Source organism: Haematobia irritans, chromosome 3 (genome assembly GCF_050003625.1).
Source record: "Haematobia irritans isolate KBUSLIRL chromosome 3, ASM5000362v1, whole genome shotgun sequence".
Classification (NCBI taxonomy): domain Eukaryota; kingdom Metazoa; phylum Arthropoda; class Insecta; order Diptera; family Muscidae; genus Haematobia; species Haematobia irritans.
In genome coordinates, this window is record NC_134399.1 from 54,553,526 (window position 1) to 54,576,361 (window position 22,836).

General features: G+C 30.2%; 1 protein-coding gene across 1 annotated transcript in view; it reads right to left on the reverse strand.

Annotated features, from left to right (window-relative positions):
- LOC142230929 (uncharacterized) overlaps nucleotides 1-22,198 on the reverse strand; it is a 253,167-nt gene extending 230,969 nt beyond the window's left edge. Inside the window, exons 1-2 of the mRNA XM_075301546.1 lie at nucleotides 22,142-22,198; nucleotides 10,555-10,768 (exon numbers count right to left, since the gene is read on the reverse strand). Of these exons, the coding sequence (XP_075157661.1) occupies nucleotides 10,555-10,768; nucleotides 22,142-22,198 (271 nt within the window). The remainder of the gene's footprint in view (nucleotides 1-10,554; nucleotides 10,769-22,141) is intronic.
- Between the last annotated feature and the right edge of the window lie 638 nt (nucleotides 22,199-22,836).

A 22,836-nucleotide genomic window follows, 5' to 3' on the forward strand; every position in this document is an offset into this window, starting at 1 on the left:
AATTAAATTAAATTAAATTAAATTAAATTAAATTAAATTAAATTAAATTAAATTAAATTAAATTAAATTAAATTAAATTAAATTAAATTAAATTAAATTAAATTAAATTAAATTAAATTAAATTAAATTAAATTAAATTAAATTAAATTAAATTAAATTAAATTAAATTAAATTAAATTAAATTAAATTAAATTAAATTAAATTAAATTAAATTAAATTAAATTAAATTAAATTAAATTAAATTAAATTAATTAAATTAAATTAAATTAAATTAAATTAAATTAAATTAAATTAAATTAAATTAAATTAAATTAAATTAAATTAAATTAAATTAAATTAAATTAAATTAAATTAAATTAAATTAAATTAAATTAAATTAAATTAAATTAAATTAAATTAAATTAAATTAAATTAAATTAAATTAAATTAAATTAAATTAAATTAAATTAAATTAAATTAAATTAAATTAAATTAAATTAAATTAAATTAAATTAAATTAAATTAAATTAAATTAAATTAAATTAAATTAAATTAAATTAAATTAAATTAAATTAAATTAAATTAAATTAAATTAAATTAAATTAAATTAAATTAAATTAAATTAAATTAAATTAAATTAAATTAAATTAAATTAAATTAAATTAAATTAAATTAAATTAAATTAAATTAAATTAAATTAAATTAAATTAAATTAAATTAAATTAAATTAAATTAAATTAAATTAAATTAAATTAAATTAAATTAAATTAAATTAAATTAAATTAAATTAAATTAAATTAAATTAAATTAAATTAAATTAAATTAAATTAAATTAAATTAAATTAAATTAAATTAAATTAAATTAAATTAAATTAAATTAAATTAAATTAAATTAAATTAAATTAAATTAAATTAAATTAAATTAAATTAAATTAAATTAAATTAAATTAAATTAAATTAAATTAAATTAAATTAAATTAAATTAAATTAAATTAAATTAAATTAAATTAAATTAAATTAAATTAAATTAAATTAAATTAAATTAAATTAAATTAAATTAAATTAAATTAAATTAAATTAAATTAAATTAAATTAAATTAAATTAAATTAAATTAAATTAAATTAAATTAAATTAAATTAAATTAAATTAAATTAAATTAAATTAAATTAAATTAAATTAAATTAAATTAAATTAAATTAAATTAAATTAAATTAAATTAAATTAAATTAAATTAAATTAAATTAAATTAAATTAAATTAAATTAAATTAAATTAAATTAAATTAAATTAAATTAAATTAAATTAAATTAAATTAAATTAAATTAAATTAAATTAAATTAAATTAAATTAAATTAAATTAAATTAAATTAAATTAAATTAAATTAAATTAAATTAAATTAAATTAAATTAAATTAAATTAAATTAAATTAAATTAAATTAAATTAAATTAAATTAAATTAAATTAAATTAAATTAAATTAAATTAAATTAAATTAAATTAAATTAAATTAAATTAAATTAAATTAAATTAAATTAAATTAAATTAAATTAAATTAAATTAAATTAAATTAAATTAAATTAAATTAAATTAAATTAAATTAAATTAAATTAAATTAAATTAAATTAAATTAAATTAAATTAAATTAAATTAAATTAAATTAAATTAAATTAAATTAAATTAAATTAAATTAAATTAAATTAAATTAAATTAAATTAAATTAAATTAAATTAAATTAAATTAAATTAAATTAAAGGTTTTCAAGACACTTCCAATGTTGCATTATTTTCTTTGTTCAAATAGTTAAGTTCTAGTTCATTCTGGTATTGCCGTGTAATAATTGGGTTTACACCCAAAAAAAGTGTCTTCGAAACTAAAGGAAAAAATGTTCATCAATTTAGTTTAGCCAATTTATTTCCATTAAGTTAAATTTTTGTTTAAAATAATAAAATTTACTTGCTTCAGTAAAAAAATCCTAAACTGAAGGAAGCTATGAATAGTACATTAACAAAATAATTTTATTCACTGATAACAAAGCATTCGTAAAAATAAACAAAATATGAACTAAACCCAAGTTTCCTCAAATTTAGTAAAATATCTTATAAAGTAATCATTCTGACTTCCTTTATTATAGAAAGCTTATCATACATACGGATAACCCTTGACATAGAAAAATATTTCAGTTCATTCGTACTAAGAAGTATTCAATCATTTTAAAACTTAAGGAGACACACTTGTTAGAATATAGGAAATTTTCCTATATTTATTTTATCTACCTGTAATCGATACCTGTCATCTATGTAATGGATATGTTTGCGAGTGGCTTGTTTTATTAGTTGGAATCGCGTTGTTGTAGTATACGGAGTGATTGTTAAAAAATAATATAGTAAAATAATATAATAAATAATAAATAACAAATAAAATATATAAAATATTTGTTATTTTAAATCAGTGAGAAACAAATTATGTTCGTGATGGTGTATAAAGAAAGAAAACAGAATAACAACCCCTTCATTCGTCTCATTTTGGAATCTTCAAGTAACAGGTAACATTCAGTGACGCTAATCTTTTGGGAAAAATTGGTTTATGTTTTTTTTTTACACACAAAGAAAATTTCATTAAAATTGAGCCAACGAAAATTTTTCATTGATATAACGAAACATTTTCATTAAGACAATGAAAATATTCGTTAATAGTACGAAAATTTTCGTTGACTAACAGAATATTCATTATGGTAACGAAATATTTCGTTATATTAACGATTTTGTTTCATTAGCTCAATTTTAATGACACATGTCATTAATATAACGAAACTTTTTCTACCAGTGTATAATTGTACACTGAAAAAACAGTGAACCCACCAGGGAGAAAACTTTCCCCAATAAACACAGTATGAGCATTTTTCAAATGCAACAACTTTTCAGTTTGAGGGTAAATATAATTTTCAACACAAATTCAACTTGACTTGAAATAGCTCATCTTCAATACATCTTCAAATTGTTTGCGAATTACTTCCAATTTGCCAAAATGTTGACGAAATCTTTGAAAAGGTGTTGAAGATAATATGAAAAAACTTTGACAAAACACTACCCTAAAATGCAACGAAAAAACCATGTGGTTTTCAATACTTATTTGTGCAACGAAGTTCGTGGCCAATTGCAAGAAATAAAAAAATGCAAAATTTTAGACAAATAACCAAATAGTTTATAAAAATAGGTAAGTGAAAATAAAAAATGAAATAAAACTTTAAGGAAGTCACTAAATGTATATCTCTTTGCAGAAAACTAAAATCTTTGGATGCTACATTCTTGCAAACATTAAGAAGCTGACAAATGAAAAATGAGTGGCTTATCGACAAGAAAAAGTTTCCAGAAACATTACAAGTGCAACCAATTAAAATTGTTAAAAACAACAAATTGTTGAGATCAACAACTTCTGGATGAAAATGTGCATCACATCGTCAGTTTAATTCATATGCTATTATCAGTTTAAAATTGATATTTTGTGAATTCCTTCTGCTGGAAATCAATTCTAACACGCGGTCCAGTACGTTCCTAATTTCAAATTGGCCGCATGTTAATAAATTTTAATGCTGTTTTATGACACCAAAAGGAAGGAAATCGAATTATCAATGCAAAAGTGTTTACTAATAATGTTTAAGATATTTAAAGTTTTGTTGTTTTTTTTTTTTGTTCTTATTTGTTGATATGTTTAATAAGATTATAATTTATCAATTGGTATTGTAGAGTAGTGTATTATTATATATATTATTTTGATGAAAATGAATAAATTATACAAAATTCATAGAATTTTGGCTTTGACTTTCAATTTGAAGTGGGGATATCATTCATACAAATTTAGGTTGAAAAGTATTTGCAACGATGTTAATTTTGAATTTGACTCGCATCGAAAATTGTTTGACAAATTATTGAGTAGCGATGCATTTCAATTTGAGGATAACACTTGAGATATTATTACTAATGTGTTGAATTTCACTGTTGAGGGTAATGTCTGTTTTTTGTTGAGAACGCGATTTTCTCAACAATTTTTCAACTTGAATATTACCCTAATTCTTTGAAAAAATGTTTGAAAAATTGTTGAAATTTAGCATTTTTCAAACGTATGTGCTTACTGGGTCGGTTAATTTTAGAAAATTTTTAATATTTATAGAAAATTTTAACTAAACAGTATTACAAACGTTGGCATCACGCCGATGTCATAAAAATTAGTAAATATTTTTCGACAAATTCAAGAAAATTTATTAGACATAACTAAGTTTTTTCGCTTGTTAAAGAAAATTTTGTAGTTTCAAGGAAAATCTTGGAGTTCAAAATTGCAAGAATGTCTTTAGTGACATACGAAGTTCATGATGGACGCATTTTTAGTAAAATTTACCAATTTAAAGAAATTCTGAACTATTTTGTGGAAGACACGAATTTAGTTAATCTAGTATATTTTTTCCTCGGTTTTAGTTAATTTAACTAACGTACACAAAAAATTATTAGAGTAAAGGAAACTTTCTCCAAACATAATAATTCCAAGAACTAAAATAAAGTTAAATTGGCTTTAGTGAAATAGAGAGTTCACTTTTTTTTGAGTATAGGTATTGGAATTGTAATAGGAGGACAAAATCGTTACGCAGCAACTTATTAAAAGTAAAAGGATAAGAAGAAGAAAAAATGCGTTTACAGCTTATGACATTACATGGAAATAGTGGAATAATAAACTAATATTTCAAGGCCAGTCGATGCTGTTGATTCTTAATAAATATATTTTATATATTTATAAAACGTGTATTTTATTGAAGAATAAATTGCCTATATACATTAATAAAGTTGTATTTAAAAACGAAGGTAAGCAGTTTGAAGTAAAAAGGTTTACCACAAATATGTAAAATTTGTCCCAATGAATGAAAAAAGTTTAATAAAATTATTCCATATATGAATTCAATTCAGTTAATTTTTTTCATTCTGTAGTATAAGGGTACATAAATATAGGAAAATGTTAACTAATATATGGAATGCATTCTACCTAATTTCAACGAAAATTACATCGTTCAAAAAATAAAAATGTTTTTGGTGCTACATGAAGTTCAACTTTCTTCACAATGAAGCGGTCACTTTTTTCTGGGTGCAGCAGTCAAATCGTACAATTATATTTATCCTTGCCAAATTATGCTCCAAGCCTGCCATAAAAGTAAATCTATCTCAATGATAGTTTTGTTCTACACGGTGTTTGGGTGTACAAATTCTATGTTTGGAACTCAATTTTTTAACACATTATTTTTAAGTGCAAGCATATAATGTTCATAAACTAACATAACATGTTTGATACATACAATTTTTGTAAAGATAATATGTTTGGATGCAAACATATATTAATTTAGAAATAGCCTATAAACATATATGTGTTTAGAAAGAGAGACCTAGAGACTGTGCTGCAAGTAAATGAATGGAAGTGACCAATTGGCCCCTTAAAAATATATATACACAAAGAAAACTTCATTAAAATTTTTTCTACCAGTGTATGCCTAAGGTGAAACATAATATGTTTGAACAATACAAACAATATTTTGTTTGGTTGTAAATCATAATATTTTGTCTGGTTGTAAATCATATTAGTTGGTTCGACATTCCCTTGGCACGTTACATGTGTTTTGTTTATCATTTTGACATTATGGGCACATGGGTTTATTGGTTCGTCAAAACAAATCGGAACGTACGACGAGTAAGTCAACATATTCAGACAAAGGATAAAAAACATTGGAAAATATATAAAATTATAAAGGAATCTTTATAAAAACTAACGAGAGGGCACTATACTCTTAAAGGGCACTATACTCTTAGAGTTTTGACAGTAAAATAAAAAAGGGGAAAATTGTGAAAAATTAAGCAGTACATGCTCAGAAAAAACATGTTTGGACATGGTTGCCGCATCCATTTAATGCTTATCTAGAGTATGTAATTGTCGCGAAAACCATGTATTTTGTCTTTGTAAAAATACTTTTCGGGCGGAAAAAAATATATGTTGGCAATAAGCATTTAAATGGTTCTCAAATGCCGCAAACATGTTCTATTATTTAAATGATAGAATTTGAGACCATTACATGGTCGGGAAAATCATGTATCTGACCATTAACTTTTTTTTACTATTTTGCAGGGAAAAAAGTATTTGTATAGGTTACGTATAGACATGCCTAGAATCATTACATGGCCATAAAGACACATGTACATTGTTTTCGTGACCATTTAATTTTTCAATTTTTTTGCAGCGAAAATAATTTTATAAAAACATTGAACAGGTACACACGATTTTCAGTCGTGTGTTGATTGTTTCCTGGAATGGACGGAGAATACGGAATTACTGTTTTTGTGTTAATTTATTTATTCAGAAGTGGCAAGTGTGAACACAAAAAAATAAAGTGTAATTGAAAACAAGTATATACGGCCGTAAGTTCGGCCAGGCCGAAGCTTATGTACCCTCCACCATGGATTGCGTAGAAACTTCTACTGAAGACTGTCATCCACAATCGAATTACTTGGGTTGCGGTAACACTTGCCGATGGCAAGGTATCCTAAAACTCCCTAACACCGTAATATATACCACATAGTCCATACGTGGTATATATTAAACTAAATAAGGCCGATTAAATACGTATATAATTAAGTTTAAAGATTCTATAGAAATACAATTTTGACAACATTTTCTATAGAAATAAAATTTTGACAAAATTTTCTATAGAAATAAAATTTTGACAAAATTTTCTATAGAAATAACATTTTGACAATGTTTTCTATAAAAATAAAATTTTGGTAGATTATTTTTGGCTCGAGTGGCAACCATGATTATGAACCGATATGGACCAATTTTTGTGTGATTGGGGATCGTCTACATATAACTATAGACCGATATGGACCAATTTTGGCATGGTTATTAGCGGCCTTATACTAATACCACGTTGCACATTTCAACCGGATCGGATGAATTTTGCTCCTCCAAGAGGCTCCGGAGATCAAATCTGGGGAACGGTTTATATGGGGACTATATATAATTATGGACCGATATGGACCAATTCTTGCGTATTTGTTAGAGACCACATTCCAACACCATGTTCCAAATTTCAACCGGATCGGATGAATTTTGCTCCTCCAAGAGGCTCCGGAGGAGCCGATATGGACCAATTCCTGCATGGTTGTTGGATACCATAAACTAACACCACGTACCAAATTTCAATCGCAAGCCAAATTTGGGGGTCTGTTTATATGGGGGCTATACGTAAAAGTGGACCGATATGGCCCATTTGCAGTACCATCCGACCTACATCAATAACAACTACTTGTGTCAAGTTTCAAGTCGATAGCTTGTTTCGTTCGGAAGTTAGCGTGATTTCAACAGACGGACGGACATGCTCGGATCGGCTCAGAATTTCACCACGACCCAGAATATATATACTTTATGGGGTCTTAGAGCAATATTTCGATGTGTTACAAACGGAATGACAAAGTTAATATACTCCCATCCTATGGTGGAGGGTATAAAAATGTACCTGTCTTTTGTTCTGCATTTTGGTATAACATATGGTAGCATTTATTTTTATTTGCAGTTACATGATGTCTGCCTTGGTACATTTGATGGACACGAAGTAAATATGGAATGATTTTACTTATTGTTGAAATTGAACCAAAATATAGTGTTTAAAATATATGATTTTTGTTTGCACGACATTATAAATAATAAGCAATGATTTAATTTGTAAATAAATAAAGTTAATTTTGTGTTTGCTTTTCTCAAGTGGCGTCCTTTTTTCGACGAAAAAAAATGTTTTTCATAAAGATCAAAACATTTTAGTTGTGACCATTTTATTTTAACTGGAAGAAACCCATTTTTGACGAATACCATAACATTTTAGATCGTGGCCATTGTCTTTTGATTCAAACAAAATTATTTTTATCAATATACTAACATTTTAGATGAGGACAATTTTATTTTTCTTAGAACCACGTTCACTGAGCCAATATGGTTGCAGGTGAAAATGTTACATGGCCGCCGCAAAAATAGCTCCTATCATATTATTTTGCTCTTCGAATATGATTGTGGCAATCACGTTTCTTCTCTGCGTGTAAAATAAATAAAAACAAAGTTTAGTTCTTCTTTATCAATAAGTAGTCCAAGAGACGTAGTTTGCCGCTAAAATTATTTTTCATTTTAGTTTAGAATCTTTAAAAGCAGAATAACATTATAACTTTTTTTTGGCAAATTGTATTCCAACTTGGTGGGCAATGATCCAAACACACAAAAGAATTTTCTGATTCAATCACGTAATTAATTGAAATGTATTCAATTCACAGATTTGATAGTATCAATTAAAATATTAATTGCAAGTCAATTAAAAAATTAATAGATCCAATTAAAAACAATAATTGCTACTATTAATTTTTGTGATTAATTTTTGTTTCAATTAAAAACTTTTTTTGGATCAATTAAATTTTTAATTGAATATTTTTTAAAACTCAATTAGGACCTTAATTCCAAAAATTTTCGTGAATTTTTTTTCTGTGAAGCAACTAAAAAGTTTATTTTCTTTAAAATGAATGCAATTATTCGGTAATAACAATTCATAATTATTTGTATTTCTAAATACGATAAATTTTAAATGCATTTAAAATGGTATTAAATGCTAGCAAAAATAGTTCACGCCTACTTAAATTTATGAGTATATTGAAAATTATTTATGTTTATACTTTACGTTTCAGAGTTTTTGAACTTCTTCGAAAATTTCAAACTTTTATACCAAAAACAAAAATGTTATTTTTTGCAAAAAAAAATAATATTTTATCTAACAGGTTGGCTGATAAGTCCCCGGTCTGACACATAGATGGCATCGCTAGTATTAAATGCATATTATTTTTATATAGTGCCAACCTTCAAATGATTCGTGTCAAAATTTGACGTCTGTAAGTCAATTAGTTTGTGAGATAGAGCGTCTTTTGTGAAACAACTTTTGTTATTGTGAAAAAAATGGAAAAAAAGGAATGTCGTGTTTTGATAAAATACTGTTTTCTGAAGGGAAAAAAATATGGTGGAAGCAAAAACTTGGCTTGATAATGAGTTTCCTGACTCTGCCCCAGGGAAATCAACAATAATTGATTGGTATGCAAAATGCAAGCGCGGTGAAATGAGCACGGAGGACGGTGAACGCATTAAAGATATCAAAGGAACGTGTTGGTCATATCATTCATCAATATTTGGATATGCGGAAGCTCTGTGCAAAATGGGTGCCGCGCGAGCTCACATTTGACCAAAAACAACAACGTGTTGATGATTCTGAGCGGTGTTTGCAGCTGTTAACTCGTAATACACCCGAGGTTTTCTGTCGATATGTGACATTGGACGAAACATTGCTCCATCACTACACTCCTGAGTCCAATCGACAGTTGGCTGAGTGGACAGCGACCGGTGAACCGTCTCCGAAGCGTGGAAAGACTCACAAGTCCGCTGGCAAAGTAATGGCCTCTGTTTTTTGGGATGCGCATGGAATAATTTTTATCGATTATCTTGAGAAGGGAAAAACCATCAACAGTGACTATTATATGGCGTTATTGGAGCGTTTGAAGCTCGAAAAGTGTTGTTCCACCAAGACAACGCACCGTGCCACAAGTCATTGAGAACGATGACAAAAATTCATGAATTGGGCTTCGAATTGCTTCCCCACCCACCGTATTCTCCAGATCTGGCCCGCAGCGACTTTTTCTTGTTCTCAGACCTCAAAAGGATGCTCGCAGGGAAAAAATTTGGCTGCAATGAAGAGGTGATCGCCGAAACTGAGGCCTATTTTGAGGCAAAACCGAAGGAGTATTACCAAAATGGTATCAACAAATTGGAAGGTCGTAATAATCGTTGTATCGCTCTTGAAGGGAACTATGTTGAATAATAAAAACGAACTTTGACAATCTTGGCGAGATATGTGAAAATCTGTTGAGGGTGTAGAAAATAAATATAAAAATTTTACCTTAAAAAAAAAATTATTTATATACGAGTAATACGAAAATAACCAAACAAAACTATGAATATAAAATTATAAACAAAAGTAAAATTAAAGTAAATTGGTGGAGTATCCTGATTATATTATGTGTTATTACCGACTTTAGAAAAATTCTTATCAACATAATTTTGGTTCAACGAAGGAGGTCCCTAAAATCTTATCCATATATCTCGCCAAGATTATCGAGAACAGGGAATGCCCCTCTGAACGAAATGTGGAATATGTGGTAGGAACCAATTAGTTTTTTATGCATACCACTGCAATACCAATTGTCCAAGTAAGCTGACACTATTACGTACTTAGCGTGAAGAATGTTTTTGATATAATCAATTCATATATTACATATATGCATCCCTATGCTCTTTAGTCCGTTTCTATCTTCCAGATGTTCAGCTGAAAGCGCTTGCAGTTGTTTAATGGAATCATTTTGGATTTGTCATATGGTGGAAATGTCTGACATTTTCCATCAACCGAATCTCGGGTTTTCATGATACCTTCTCATACACACACATTGTGGGTTTGGTTGTTTTACTTACCTATAACGGTTAAATTTGTTGTGAAAACCCGCGGTGGATGTGTGGAGACCTGACACATGTAGATGCCCGCATCATCCCACTGGGTGGGATTTATCAGCAAGCGCCAATTGTTAGGATATTGAAATTTCACACGTATCCTGGGGTCACTGCTGTAGGTGACATTGCCCACAGTCAGTAGTGATACTTTTTCCGATGTTCGCCTCACCCACATGACCTGAAACCAGAGAAATAACAAAACAAAAAATGGATTAAAGCAAATGCAAAATGCAACAATATCTGAAATGGACACAGAGCTGACCGCAACCATAAAAATAATACGAAACTGTGTACGAAGAGACGATACAGTGAAGCATACACAAAGAAAAACTTGAAGCAAAATAAAAATCAATTATTGGTATTGTCGTGGCTCCATTTGTCATACTTCAAGTAATAAATTTCATTAATATTAGATTTGATTTTTTTTTATTTAACTTTATTGTAATGAAATGAAAATCGTTTAATTTAATAAAGTAGTTTTATGTTAACATTACCTTCTTGTCATGTATGAAGTCCCAGCAAAAAAATTTGGAAGTTCTTCCAAAGGCACAACTTTAAAAGCACTTCCAGAAGATGCACTCCCAATGATGTTTTTTATTTTAACTACCCAGGAAGTTCTTTTAATTAAATTTTTTATAACTTGGTTTTTTCATATTTAATGGGTAATTTAAACTTGTTTTGTTCCAAATACCTTAAAAACAGAGTAAGAATTCATAAAATGGTACAAATCATTTAAATTTTGTCGAAAAAAATGCTAAAAAAATTGTGAATTTTAGAAAATATTTGAGGTCAAACATTTCCGACAAGCGTTAGAATCCATTAAAAATTATGAAAATTATTTATTTGACAAAATACCACAGAATTTTTAAATTTAAATCCAAAACATTGAATACGGATCACACCTAAAGCAGTGTTGCAAATTCAGTGCAACGGCTGTTGAAATGGAGGACTTCCGTCCTATGACAAGCCCATGTTAAATTCATCGCTTCTGCGTCAATTTTGCACCACTTCCAAAAAGAACATTTTCATTAAGAACATTTTCATTACTTTTTTGGCGATGCTTTTTTTGCTGGGGTGTTATAACATTATACAGATTTAAATGAAGATATCTAGTATATATATTTTATAAGAAATCGGGTTTGGAAAAAAATCGTTTTATACACTCAAAAAAAAAGTGAACTCACTATTTCTCTAAAGCCAATTTAACTATATTTTGGTTCATGAAAGTTTCATTCACTCTAATAATTTTTTGCGTACGTTAGTTAAATGAACTAATAGAAGGGAAAAAAAATATACACAAATTAAGGATATAAATTTACTAAATTCGTATTTCCCATAAAATAGTTCATTATTTCTTCAAATTTGTAAATTTTACTACAAAAGCGTCCATTATGAACGTCGTATGTCACTAAAGACATTCTTGCAATTTGGAACTCCAATTTTTTCCTTCAAACTACAAAATTTTCTTTAAAAAATAAAAAAAAAAATTATTTATGTCTAATAAATTTTCTTGAATTCGTCAAAAAAATATTTACTTCTTTTTGTGATATCGGCGTGATGCCAGCGCTTGCAATACTGTTTAGTCAAACATTTCTAAAAAAATTCAAAATTTTCTAAAAATAATCAAAAGTTCTCTTCCTGGTGGGTTCACTGTTTTTTCAGTGTAGTTTAAAATATTTTTATTAAAAAACAAACAAAAAACAAAGAAAATTCTGCCTTACAATAAAAAAATAAAAATCAAGTTATACCTTTCAGAACGTACTTAGCTTCGCTTTTTGTTCTGCTGTTCATGCTATTAGTAATTAAATAAATTAGAATTTAAAATATTAAATTAGAAATAAAAATAATCAAAAGTTGTCTTCCTGGTGGGTTCACTGTTTTTTCAGTGTAGTTTAAAATATTTTTATTAAAAAAAAAAAAAACAAAAAACAAAGAAAATTCTGCCTTACAATAAAAAAATAAAAAGCAAGTTATACCTTTCAGAACGTACTTAACTTCGCTTTTTGTTCTGCTGTTCATGCTATTAGTAATTAATTAAATTAGAATTTAAAATATTGTTTTGTTCTTCTTTGAAGGAATAATTTTTATGTATAAATATATAAAAAGGTTGCAGATTTCAAAATCATTACGCCATATGCTGTTTTAAAAACTGCATGTTTTCTACTTGACTTACACGTATCGTAGTTTAGAAAAAGTAATCGCCAAAATAAAGTGATTTTTAAAATTGTATTTCTTCCAAGTAAGTCCAATTTTGTATATTGTAAAGAAACCTATCTTCAGTGTAGGCGGAGACATAATTTGCATTTATGATTAAAAGGTTTTTGGAAATCTGCAATCAAACCTTTTTTACCTCGTCATGTCTATTTAAATAGATAGTTATCTGATAATTCCAATTATCCCATAATTCCAATTATCTCATAATTCCAATTACCTACATTGTATGGTCGTCATAAAATTATTTTCAAATGAAGGAATATTTGTGTTGAGTTGAAAGATAATTGGACTTTTATCATAACATCAGAATGGGATAGTGCTCAATCTAAATACTCAAGTACCTGAAGTATGTGATTTTTTTTTTTTCAATAACGGTCACGTTCCTAGCGTGATTGTGTAATTACGCTAGATAACAATCTTTTTGAAATTATAACTCCTATAAGAAAATTCGATTTGACGACTTTTCTTTTTCAACGATTACTCTAGAATGCATTTCTATTTATTTTTGGTAATAAGTGAAATAAAAGAACAGGAATTGGAGGAAGAGGAAGTAGAGATATCAGACACTATCGTAATTAAAACTATAAATGAATAGCAACATATCTGTGGACATACGAAAAAATCCCATAAGTCGAGATAGAACAATTTCTCAGATTTTTGATATCTGCCGTAGATCGGGAGATATAGATACGGGCAAAATAACATAAACGCAGAGAAGAAATATGTAACATTTTCACCTGCAACCATGTTGGCTCAGTGAATATGGTTCTAAGAAACACCAAATTGTCCTCATCTAAAATGTTATTATATTAATAAAAAAAAAGAATTTTGTTTGAATGAAAAGACAATGGCCACGGTCTAAAATGTTATGGTATTCGTCAAAAATGTTTTTCTTCCAGTTAAAAGAATATGGTCACCACCTAAATCTGGGGATCGGTTTATATAGGGCCTATATATAATTATGGACCGATGTCGACCAATTTTTGCATTGGTGTTTGAGGCCATATATTAACACCACGTACCAAATTTCAACTGAATCAGATGAATTTTGGTCTTCCAAGAGGCTCCGGAGGTCAAATCTGGTGATCGGTTTATATGGGGGCTATATATAAGTATAGACCGATGTGGACCAATTTTTTCATGGTCATTAGAGACCATATATTAACACCATGTACCAAATTTCAGCCGGATCGGATGAAATTTTCTTCTCTTAGAGGCTCCGCAAGCCAAATCGGGGGATCGGTTTATATGGGGACTATATATAATTATGGACCGATGTGGACCAATTTTTGCATTGTAGTTAGAGACCATATACTAACACCATATACCAAATTTCAGCCGGATCGGATGAAATTTGCTTCTCTTAGAGAATTCGAAAACCAAATTTGGGGGTCCGTTTATATGGGGGCTATTCGTAAAAGTGGACCGATACGGCCCATTTGCAATACCATCCGACCTACATCAATAACAACTACTTGTGCAAAATTTCAAGTCGATAGCTTGTTTCGTTCGGAAGTCAGCGTGATTTCAACAGACGGACGGACGGACATGCTCAGATCGACTCAGAATTTCACCACGACCCAGAATATATATACTTTATGGGGTCTTAGAGCAATATTTCGATGTGTTACAAATGGAATGACAAAGTTAATATACCCCCCATCCTATGGTGGAGGGTATAAAAACAGGTAAATTTTTTCAATTACACACACGTTCACATAAAACCACGTTCCACTCCTGAATAAGTATATTAATACAAAACAAGTAATGCCGTATTCTCCGTCCATTCCAAGAAACAATCAAAACACGACTGACGCGCAAAATGAAAATCGTGTATACCTGCTCAATGTTTTTATAAAATTCTTTTTGCTGCAAAAAAAAAAAAACAATAAAAAATTAAATGGTCACGAAAACAATGTATATGGTCTTTATGGCCATGTAATGGTTCTAGACATGTCTATACGTAAGCTATAAAAATACTTTTTTCCCCGCAAAAAAGTAAAAAAATTTAATGGTCAGGTTCGTGAATTTCCCGATCATGTAATGGTCTCAAATTCTATCATTTAAAGAATAGAACATGTTTGCGGCATCTGAGAACCATTTGAATGCTTATTGCCACCATGTATTTTTCTCCGCTCGAAAATTATTTTTACAAATACAAAATACATGGTTTTCGCGACAATTACATACTCTAAATAAGCATTAAATGGATGCGGCAATCATGACCAACCATGTTTTTTTCTGTGCGTGTAACTCGCGAATTTTTATGTTTAATTTTGACAAAACAACATATCTCATCATATGTTGTAAAATAAAATCGAAATACCTGTATGATACTTTTGACAAAAAACATGTCCACATAAGGTTTGTGTAATTGATTACGTTTTGTTTATAATACAATATATTTGGAACCATGAATTTTTTTCGAAAAATCCGATCAAAATAAACACATATTTATCTTCAATTATATTAATTTTTAGTCAGAATGTGAGAAATATGTTATGTTTTAAAATAGAATATCATATCGATGTCTCCATTCCAAAGTACGCTAAGCCTAAAAAGTGAATTTCCCAAAAACCGTATAAGATATGTACGAATTCAAAATAGTGATAATAGAACATGGCTAAAAATGACTTAGACCACTTTAAACCGAACAAAACTTTTTGGCCTTTTTGGATTGGAAATTTTTAAAACTTTAGTCACAGGCTACGTACAATATTAACTATAACTTTTGATAGAAGTGTCCAATAAATTCGAACTGGAGAGGATGCAATTCACATCAATCCGAATAAAAAACAACGAACTCCATCAAACAATGCTAAGTCGACTTAGCGTACTCTGGAATGAGGACATCGATATAACGAAACAACATAAGTTAGTAATTGCTACTTTTCTCTGGATCGGGTGTTAGGTGGAGTAGAAGGTAAAATAGAAAAATAAACTATTGAAAATGTCTATCACATAAACAATAAAAATTTTCAGATATTTTCTACAGAAATTTTTGTGACCCTTTAAACGTGTATTTTTTTTTTGCTCTCCTGTAAAATTGAGTTTTTAGACTTATGGGGTTTTGTCATAAATTCACAGATCTTAACGAAATCTAGATGAAAAAGAAAGTGTACACAAATTCAAAGCGAAAACCAAACAAAGTACTGGCCTTAAAAAGGCGTTTTATTTTTGGAAAGGATAGATTACAAATTATAAAGCTTGGCAATTCTACGTTGACTAACGATCTTCTAACCCGTACTATGAACAGGTTTGTGATATTCTCATGTTAGGAACTTAACTTCGGAAAGTTAACCGAAGAAAACAAATCTGCTTTAAATATATTTTAACAGTTAAAGTCTAACTCAGCTTTACCGCTTCTTTTGCCGAATAAACTTGAATGGCTTCATGTGATGGCCTTGAGACATTATTTTTGTAGGTAATTATAGCAATTGCAATGAGCTACATAGCTGCTACGAACTCAAAATCACCTTCCATTATAAAAACTGCTCTACCAATCTTGTGGACAAACATAATGCCAGAAAATCCTCTTACTTCTGGTCATAGCCTAAACGTTGGATGCAAACACGGACGGTGTCATTTTACGTTTAAAGTGAAATACGGAGTTTAAACTTGTTTACAACAAAATAACAACATTCTTTTATTTAATTATTAATTTATGGCCAGCGCGAATAAAGGATATTTACTGGGGAGAATGAGGTTCTGTTGTTTTTTTGTCTCGCAATTTTTTATTTATGGATATCCCACCTTGGTTAATTTAAAATGTTAATTAAAAAGGGCAAATGTGAGTAATTACAAAACTCTGCGAATAGGGTCAATTGGGCATGTAATGTGTAAGCATTCAAAGGTTTTTCAAATTAATAAAGACGCCATATTGTGGTATAAATTCAATTGAATTGCTTTGTTGGCTCACAACGAGGGTACATTTTCACCTCAGGATAGGCCGCAACCCTTTTACAATATAATTATATGTAAATAGCTTAATTATTAGCGGGTAATGGTGATATGCCATTTCAAGCGATAAAAAAATACATTTGTTTGTTGTTGTAATAGCAAAAAGTCGATGCATGGGTAAAAAGTATGTTTTTCATATGTTATAAAGGGTGATTCTTTTGAGGTTAGGATTTTCATGCATTAGTATTTGACAGATCACGTGGGATTTCAGACATGGTGTCAAAGAGAAAGATGCTCAGTATGCTTTGACATTTCATCATGAATAGACTTACTAACGAGCCACAACGTCGAATTTTCAGTGAATGGGCCCTAGAAAAGTTGGCAGAAAATCCGCTTTTTTATCGACAAATTTTGTTCAGCGATGAGGCTCATTTCTGGTTGAATGGCTACGTAAATAAGCAAAATTGCCGCATTTGGAGTGAAGAGCAACCAGAAGCCGTTCAAGAACTGCCCATGCATCCCGAAAAATGCACTGTTTGGTGTGGTTTGTACGCTGGTGGAATCATTGGACCGTATTTTTTCAAAGATGCTGTTGGACGCAACGTTACGGTGAATGGCGATCGCTATCGTTCGATGCTAACAAACTTTTTGTTGCCAAAAATGGAAGAACTGAACTTGGTTGACATGTGGTTTCAACAAGATGGCGCTACATGCCACACAGCTCGCGATTCTATGGCCATTTTGAGGGAAAACTTCGGAGAACAATTCATCTCAAGAAATGGACCGGTAAGTTGGCCACCAAGATCATGCGATTTGACGCCTTTAGACTATTTTTTGTGGGGCTACGTCAAGTCTAAAGTCTACAGAAATAAGCCAGCAACTATTCCAGCTTTGGAAGACAACATTTCCGAAGAAATTCGGGCTATTCCGGCCGAAATGCTCGAAAAAGTTGCCCAAAATTGGACTTTCCGAATGGACCACCTAAGACGCAGCCGTGGTCAACATTTAAATGAAATTATCTTCAGAAAGTAAATGTCATGGACCAATCTAACGTTTCAAATAAAGAACCGATGAGATTTTGCAAATTTTATGCGTTTTTTTAAAAAAAAAAGTTATCAAGCTCTTAACAAATCACCCTTTATAAAAAATATGTATATCGAGAAAGATTTTTTAAAACAACATTTTTAAATGCTAAAATAAACAAGTATATACGGCCGTAAGTTCGGCCAGGCCGAAGCTTATGTACCCTCCATCATGCATTGCGTAGAAACTTCTAAACACTGCCATCCACAATCGAATTACTTAAGTTGCGGTAACGCTTGCCGATGGCAAGGTATATTAAAACCTCCTAACACCATCTTCTAAATTGTATGTAAGTCCATACGTGGTATATATTAAATCAAAAAATATCGATCCAATAAGTATATAATTCAGTTTGACAAAGTAGACATAAAATTTTGACAAAATTTTCTACAGAAATAAAATTTTAACAAAATTTTCTATAGAAATAAAATGTTCACAAAATTTTCTATAGAAATAAAAATTTTGACAAAATTTTCTATAGAAAGAAAATTTTGACAAAAATTTCTACAGAAATAAAATTTTAACAAAATCTCCTATAGAAATAAACTTTTGACAAAATTTTCTATAGAAATAAAATCTTGGTAGATTATTTTTGGCTCTAGTGGCAACCATGATTATGAACCGAAATGGACCAATTTTTGTGTGATTGGACCAATTTTGGTATGGTTGTTAGCGACCATATACTAACACCACGTTCCTAATTTGAACCGGATCGGATGAATTTTGTTCCTCCAAGAGGCTGCGGAGGTCAAATCTGGAGAACGTTTTATATGGGGGCTATATATAATTATGGACCGATATGGACCAATTCTGGCACGGTTGTTAAAAATCATATACTAACACCATGTTCAAATTACAACCGGATTGGATGAAATTTGCTTCTCTTGGAGACTTCGCAAGCCAAATCTGGGGATCGGTTTATATGGGGGCTATACATAATTATGGACCGATGTGGACCAATTTTTGCATGATTGTTAGAGACCATATACCAACATCATGTACCAAATTTCAGCCGGATCGGATGAAATTTTCTTCTCTTTTAGGCTCCGCAAGCCAAATCTGGGAATCGGTTTATAAGGGGGCTATATATAATTATGGACCGATGTGGACCAATTTTTGCATGGATGTTAGAGACCATATACCAACACCATGTACCAAATTTCAGCCGGATCGGATGAAATATGCTTCTGTTAGAGGCTCCACAAGCCAAATCTGACGGTCCCTTTATATGGGGGTTATACGTAAAAGTGGGCTGATATGGCCCATTTTCAATATCATCCGACCTACATCGATAACAACTACTTGTGCCAAGTTTCAAGTCGATAGCTTGTTTCGTTTGGAAGTTAGCGTGATTTCAACAGACGGACGGACGGACTAATGGACAGACATGCTTAGATCGACTCAGAATTTCACCACGAACCAGAATATATATACTTATGGTGTCTTAGAGCAATATTTCGATGTGTTACAAACGGAATGACAAAGTTAATATACCCCCATCCTATGATGGAGGGTATAAAAAGTTGCATATTTGGGATACATATGTTAGAATATATAATATTTGGGACATCAATGTTTCATAAATATAATGTGTGTGGATGTAAGCATATATTAATTTAGAAATTCCGGGTAAACATATGTATGTTGGCAATGATGACAATTTGGTGTTTTAAGCACCAAATTTAGTGCATTTTGATTTCCAAAAAGCACCCAATTGCTTCTTTAGTGCCTTTTCCAAAATAAAGAACCAAGTTTGTGCTCTTTGGCGTTTTTTTATACCCTGCGCCACACTGTGGAACAGGGTATTATAAGTTAGTGCATATGTTTGTAACACCCAGAAGGAGACGAGGTGTCTTTGGCAATAGTACTCAGGGTGGTTCCTGAGTCGATATAACCATGTCCGTCTGTCCGTCCGTCCGTCCGTCCGTCCGTCCGTCTGTCTGTGAACACATTTTGTGATCTAGGTCACAATATAAGTCCAATCGCCTTCAAATTTGGCACGTGGTCCTTTTTTGGGTCAGAATAGAACCCTATTGATTTTGGAAGAAATTGGTTCAGATTTAGATATAGCTCCCATATATATCTTTCGCCCGATATGCACTTATATGGCCCCAGAAGCCAGAGTTTTGGCCTAATTTCATTGAAATTTTGCACAAGGAGTACAATTAGTAGTATAGTCATGTGTGCAAAATTTCATTGAAATCGGTTCAGATTTAGATTTAGCTCCCATATATATCTTTCGCCCGATATGGACTAATATGGTCGTAGAAGCCAGAGTTTTGGCACAATTTTGGTGCACTAGGAGTACAATTAGCAATATAGTCAAGTGTGCCAAATTTGATTGAAATCGGTTCAGATTTAGATATAGCTCCCATATATACGTTTTTCTGATTTCGACAAAAATGGTCAAAATACCAATATTTTCCCTTTTAAAATCGCCTCTGCTTAGTCGAAAAGTTGTGAAACTGACTCTAATTTTCCTCAACTTTAAATACATATATATATATATCGAGCGATAAATCATAAATAAACTTTTGTGAAGTTTCCTTAAAATTGCTTCAGATTTAAATCTTTCCCATATTTTTTTTTTTACTAACATTGCGTTTCACCCTAGTGCATTAGCCGACTTAAATTTTGAGTCTATAGAATTTGTAAAAGTCTATCAAATTCTGTCCACATCGAGTGATATTTAAATGTATGTATTTGGGACAAACCTTTTATATATAGCACCCAACACAATTGACGGATGTGGTATGGTATCGAAAATTTAGATCTACAAAGTGGTGCAGGGTATAATATAGTCGACCCCGCCCGACTTTAGACTTTCCTTACTTGTTTTGTTTTTGGTGTTTTTTTCAAAAGCCTAGAAACTCAGCTATATTGCCAAATATTGAATTTTGTTGTTATGAGGATGGTATGATCCTTTTTTTATCAATATTGTTATTTAGGGTATTCCTTTGAAAAGTCTTGCAACGAATGCAGTATGCTCTTGGTGGGTACATTTATATTTTATTTAGTCGGAAATCGATATTTCGATGTCTTGCGGCGGTGTGTGCCTAAATAATTGGGGATCATTCATTTACATTCAATGTTGTTTTAAACAAAACTACATAGCCCAATTTATTTACCCAACATTTGAGTCGTTTGTCACGATTTGGTTTTCACTGTTTAAAGTCATTGCAACGATAACCATTCCCACCAATATCAGGAACATTTCAAAGGAAATTCAATTTCCTCACATTTCAACTTATGTTGCTGTGGTTGCTCCATTGGCAATGGTGGAGGAGATGGCATGGGATATTGCACTTTTGTCCTTGCGTTGCCGTTGCTACGACAGTCTGAGTTAGCATTGTGTGATGACAACGATGACTGTTTGGAAACGGCGAATGTACACGGAAGGAAGGCGACAGTGTAAGGAAACATTTTAGTTCATACAAAAATCCTGTGACATTTGGAACCTTCATACGGCACTGGGTCACGTGGTCAAATACGTTTGGAGCAAGGAGTTCGTTGTCAATGTGTGGTCTTGTGTGGGGTTTACAAATCTCCTTTGGTCGGTGGAAGAAGTGAAATTGCTTCTCATCGTTGCTTCTCATTGTTCCTCTCCATGTTTCTAACACAAGAAGGAGAACTCTATTCATTCGTCTACTACTGGTAGAGCAATTAAAATTTATTAAGAAGACCTTTCACATTTCCCTCTAAAGAATTGGCTTTGCTCCATGTCATTTATTTTGAGATTTGTGACTCTCCAGTAAAATGAAATAAAAAATTACTGAATATAATTGAACATTTAATTTTTGTTTTTACTGTGCTTTAGACTTTACACCAGGCTCTATATTTGTAATTTCTAGGAGCTCTGTCACTTGCTTGTCATCCCAGGAATATCAAATGGAGGTTATAATTATCGCGGCAATTGTAATGGTATTGTGTGAACAATGTCATTAGGACTTTATGGCTTAGTAATTATTTTCAATTTGTCTTCGGGGATCATGGATAGAAATGTACCATCATTTAATCTTACTCAATGTGACCCTTGTTGAAGTGATTCGGTGATGAGCATTGGAATTACAAATGTTTTGAGTAGTAAGCTTTTAATCAATCTTCTCAAATTGGTTCACAATTCGGAATCCAACATTGTGGTAGGATATTAACCATAGAAGTAAGAGTGAAAAGAAGAATATAGTAAAAAGAAATTTGTTTCTGATTTAAAAATATCGTTGCGTTAGGTTCGGTTTAGTGGCAACCCGTTTTTATTTAGGCTCACTGTTCACAACATTGTGGTACTGCAGGTGGTGAAATTACCTCTTATCAATGAGTGCTGCCCTATTCTATGTTTAGCTCAATGGCATATTACGTGGAGAATCTTTAAAACAGGCAGATATAGTTTTTGCAATGCAGCCTTGTTTACCATTGCACCACGTGGCTAGACGCGTCAGTTATTTATTTATTTTTTAATATCAATGTATAGTACAACTATTTCACATAAATTAAAAATAAAAAAATGCTTTTTTTCTTCTTTTTCTGAAGTTGAAAGAGTGGGCATATTCAATATTAATGGCGATTTCGATTGGGAAAAAAGGTGCAACATTCTCGAAATTGATTGCAAGATATCAAGGACACTGTCATAGATTTTGGATACTTTATACCTCACAATATTATAAATTAATAATAACTTTAGAATTACACTATCATTTGGCCGAAATGTCAATTAGGGAAAAAGTAGTGTAACACCAAGGCAACATATTTTTTGCGAATCGAAAACGCCCTAAGATTGACTGGTTTAAGACGGCGACGGGAAATTGAACCCTAAATTTTGGAATAGATTCATGTTTTGTTTGCAATTTCGGAGATAGTCCATGTTATTATATACACGCACAGAAAAAACATGTTTGCCGCATCCATTAAATGTTTATCTGGAGTATGTAATTGTTGTGAAAACCATGTATTTTGTCTTTGTAAAAATAATTTTCGAGCGTAGAAAAATATATGTTGGCAATAAGCATTTAAATGGTTCTCAAATGCCGCAAACATGTCCTACTATTTAAATGA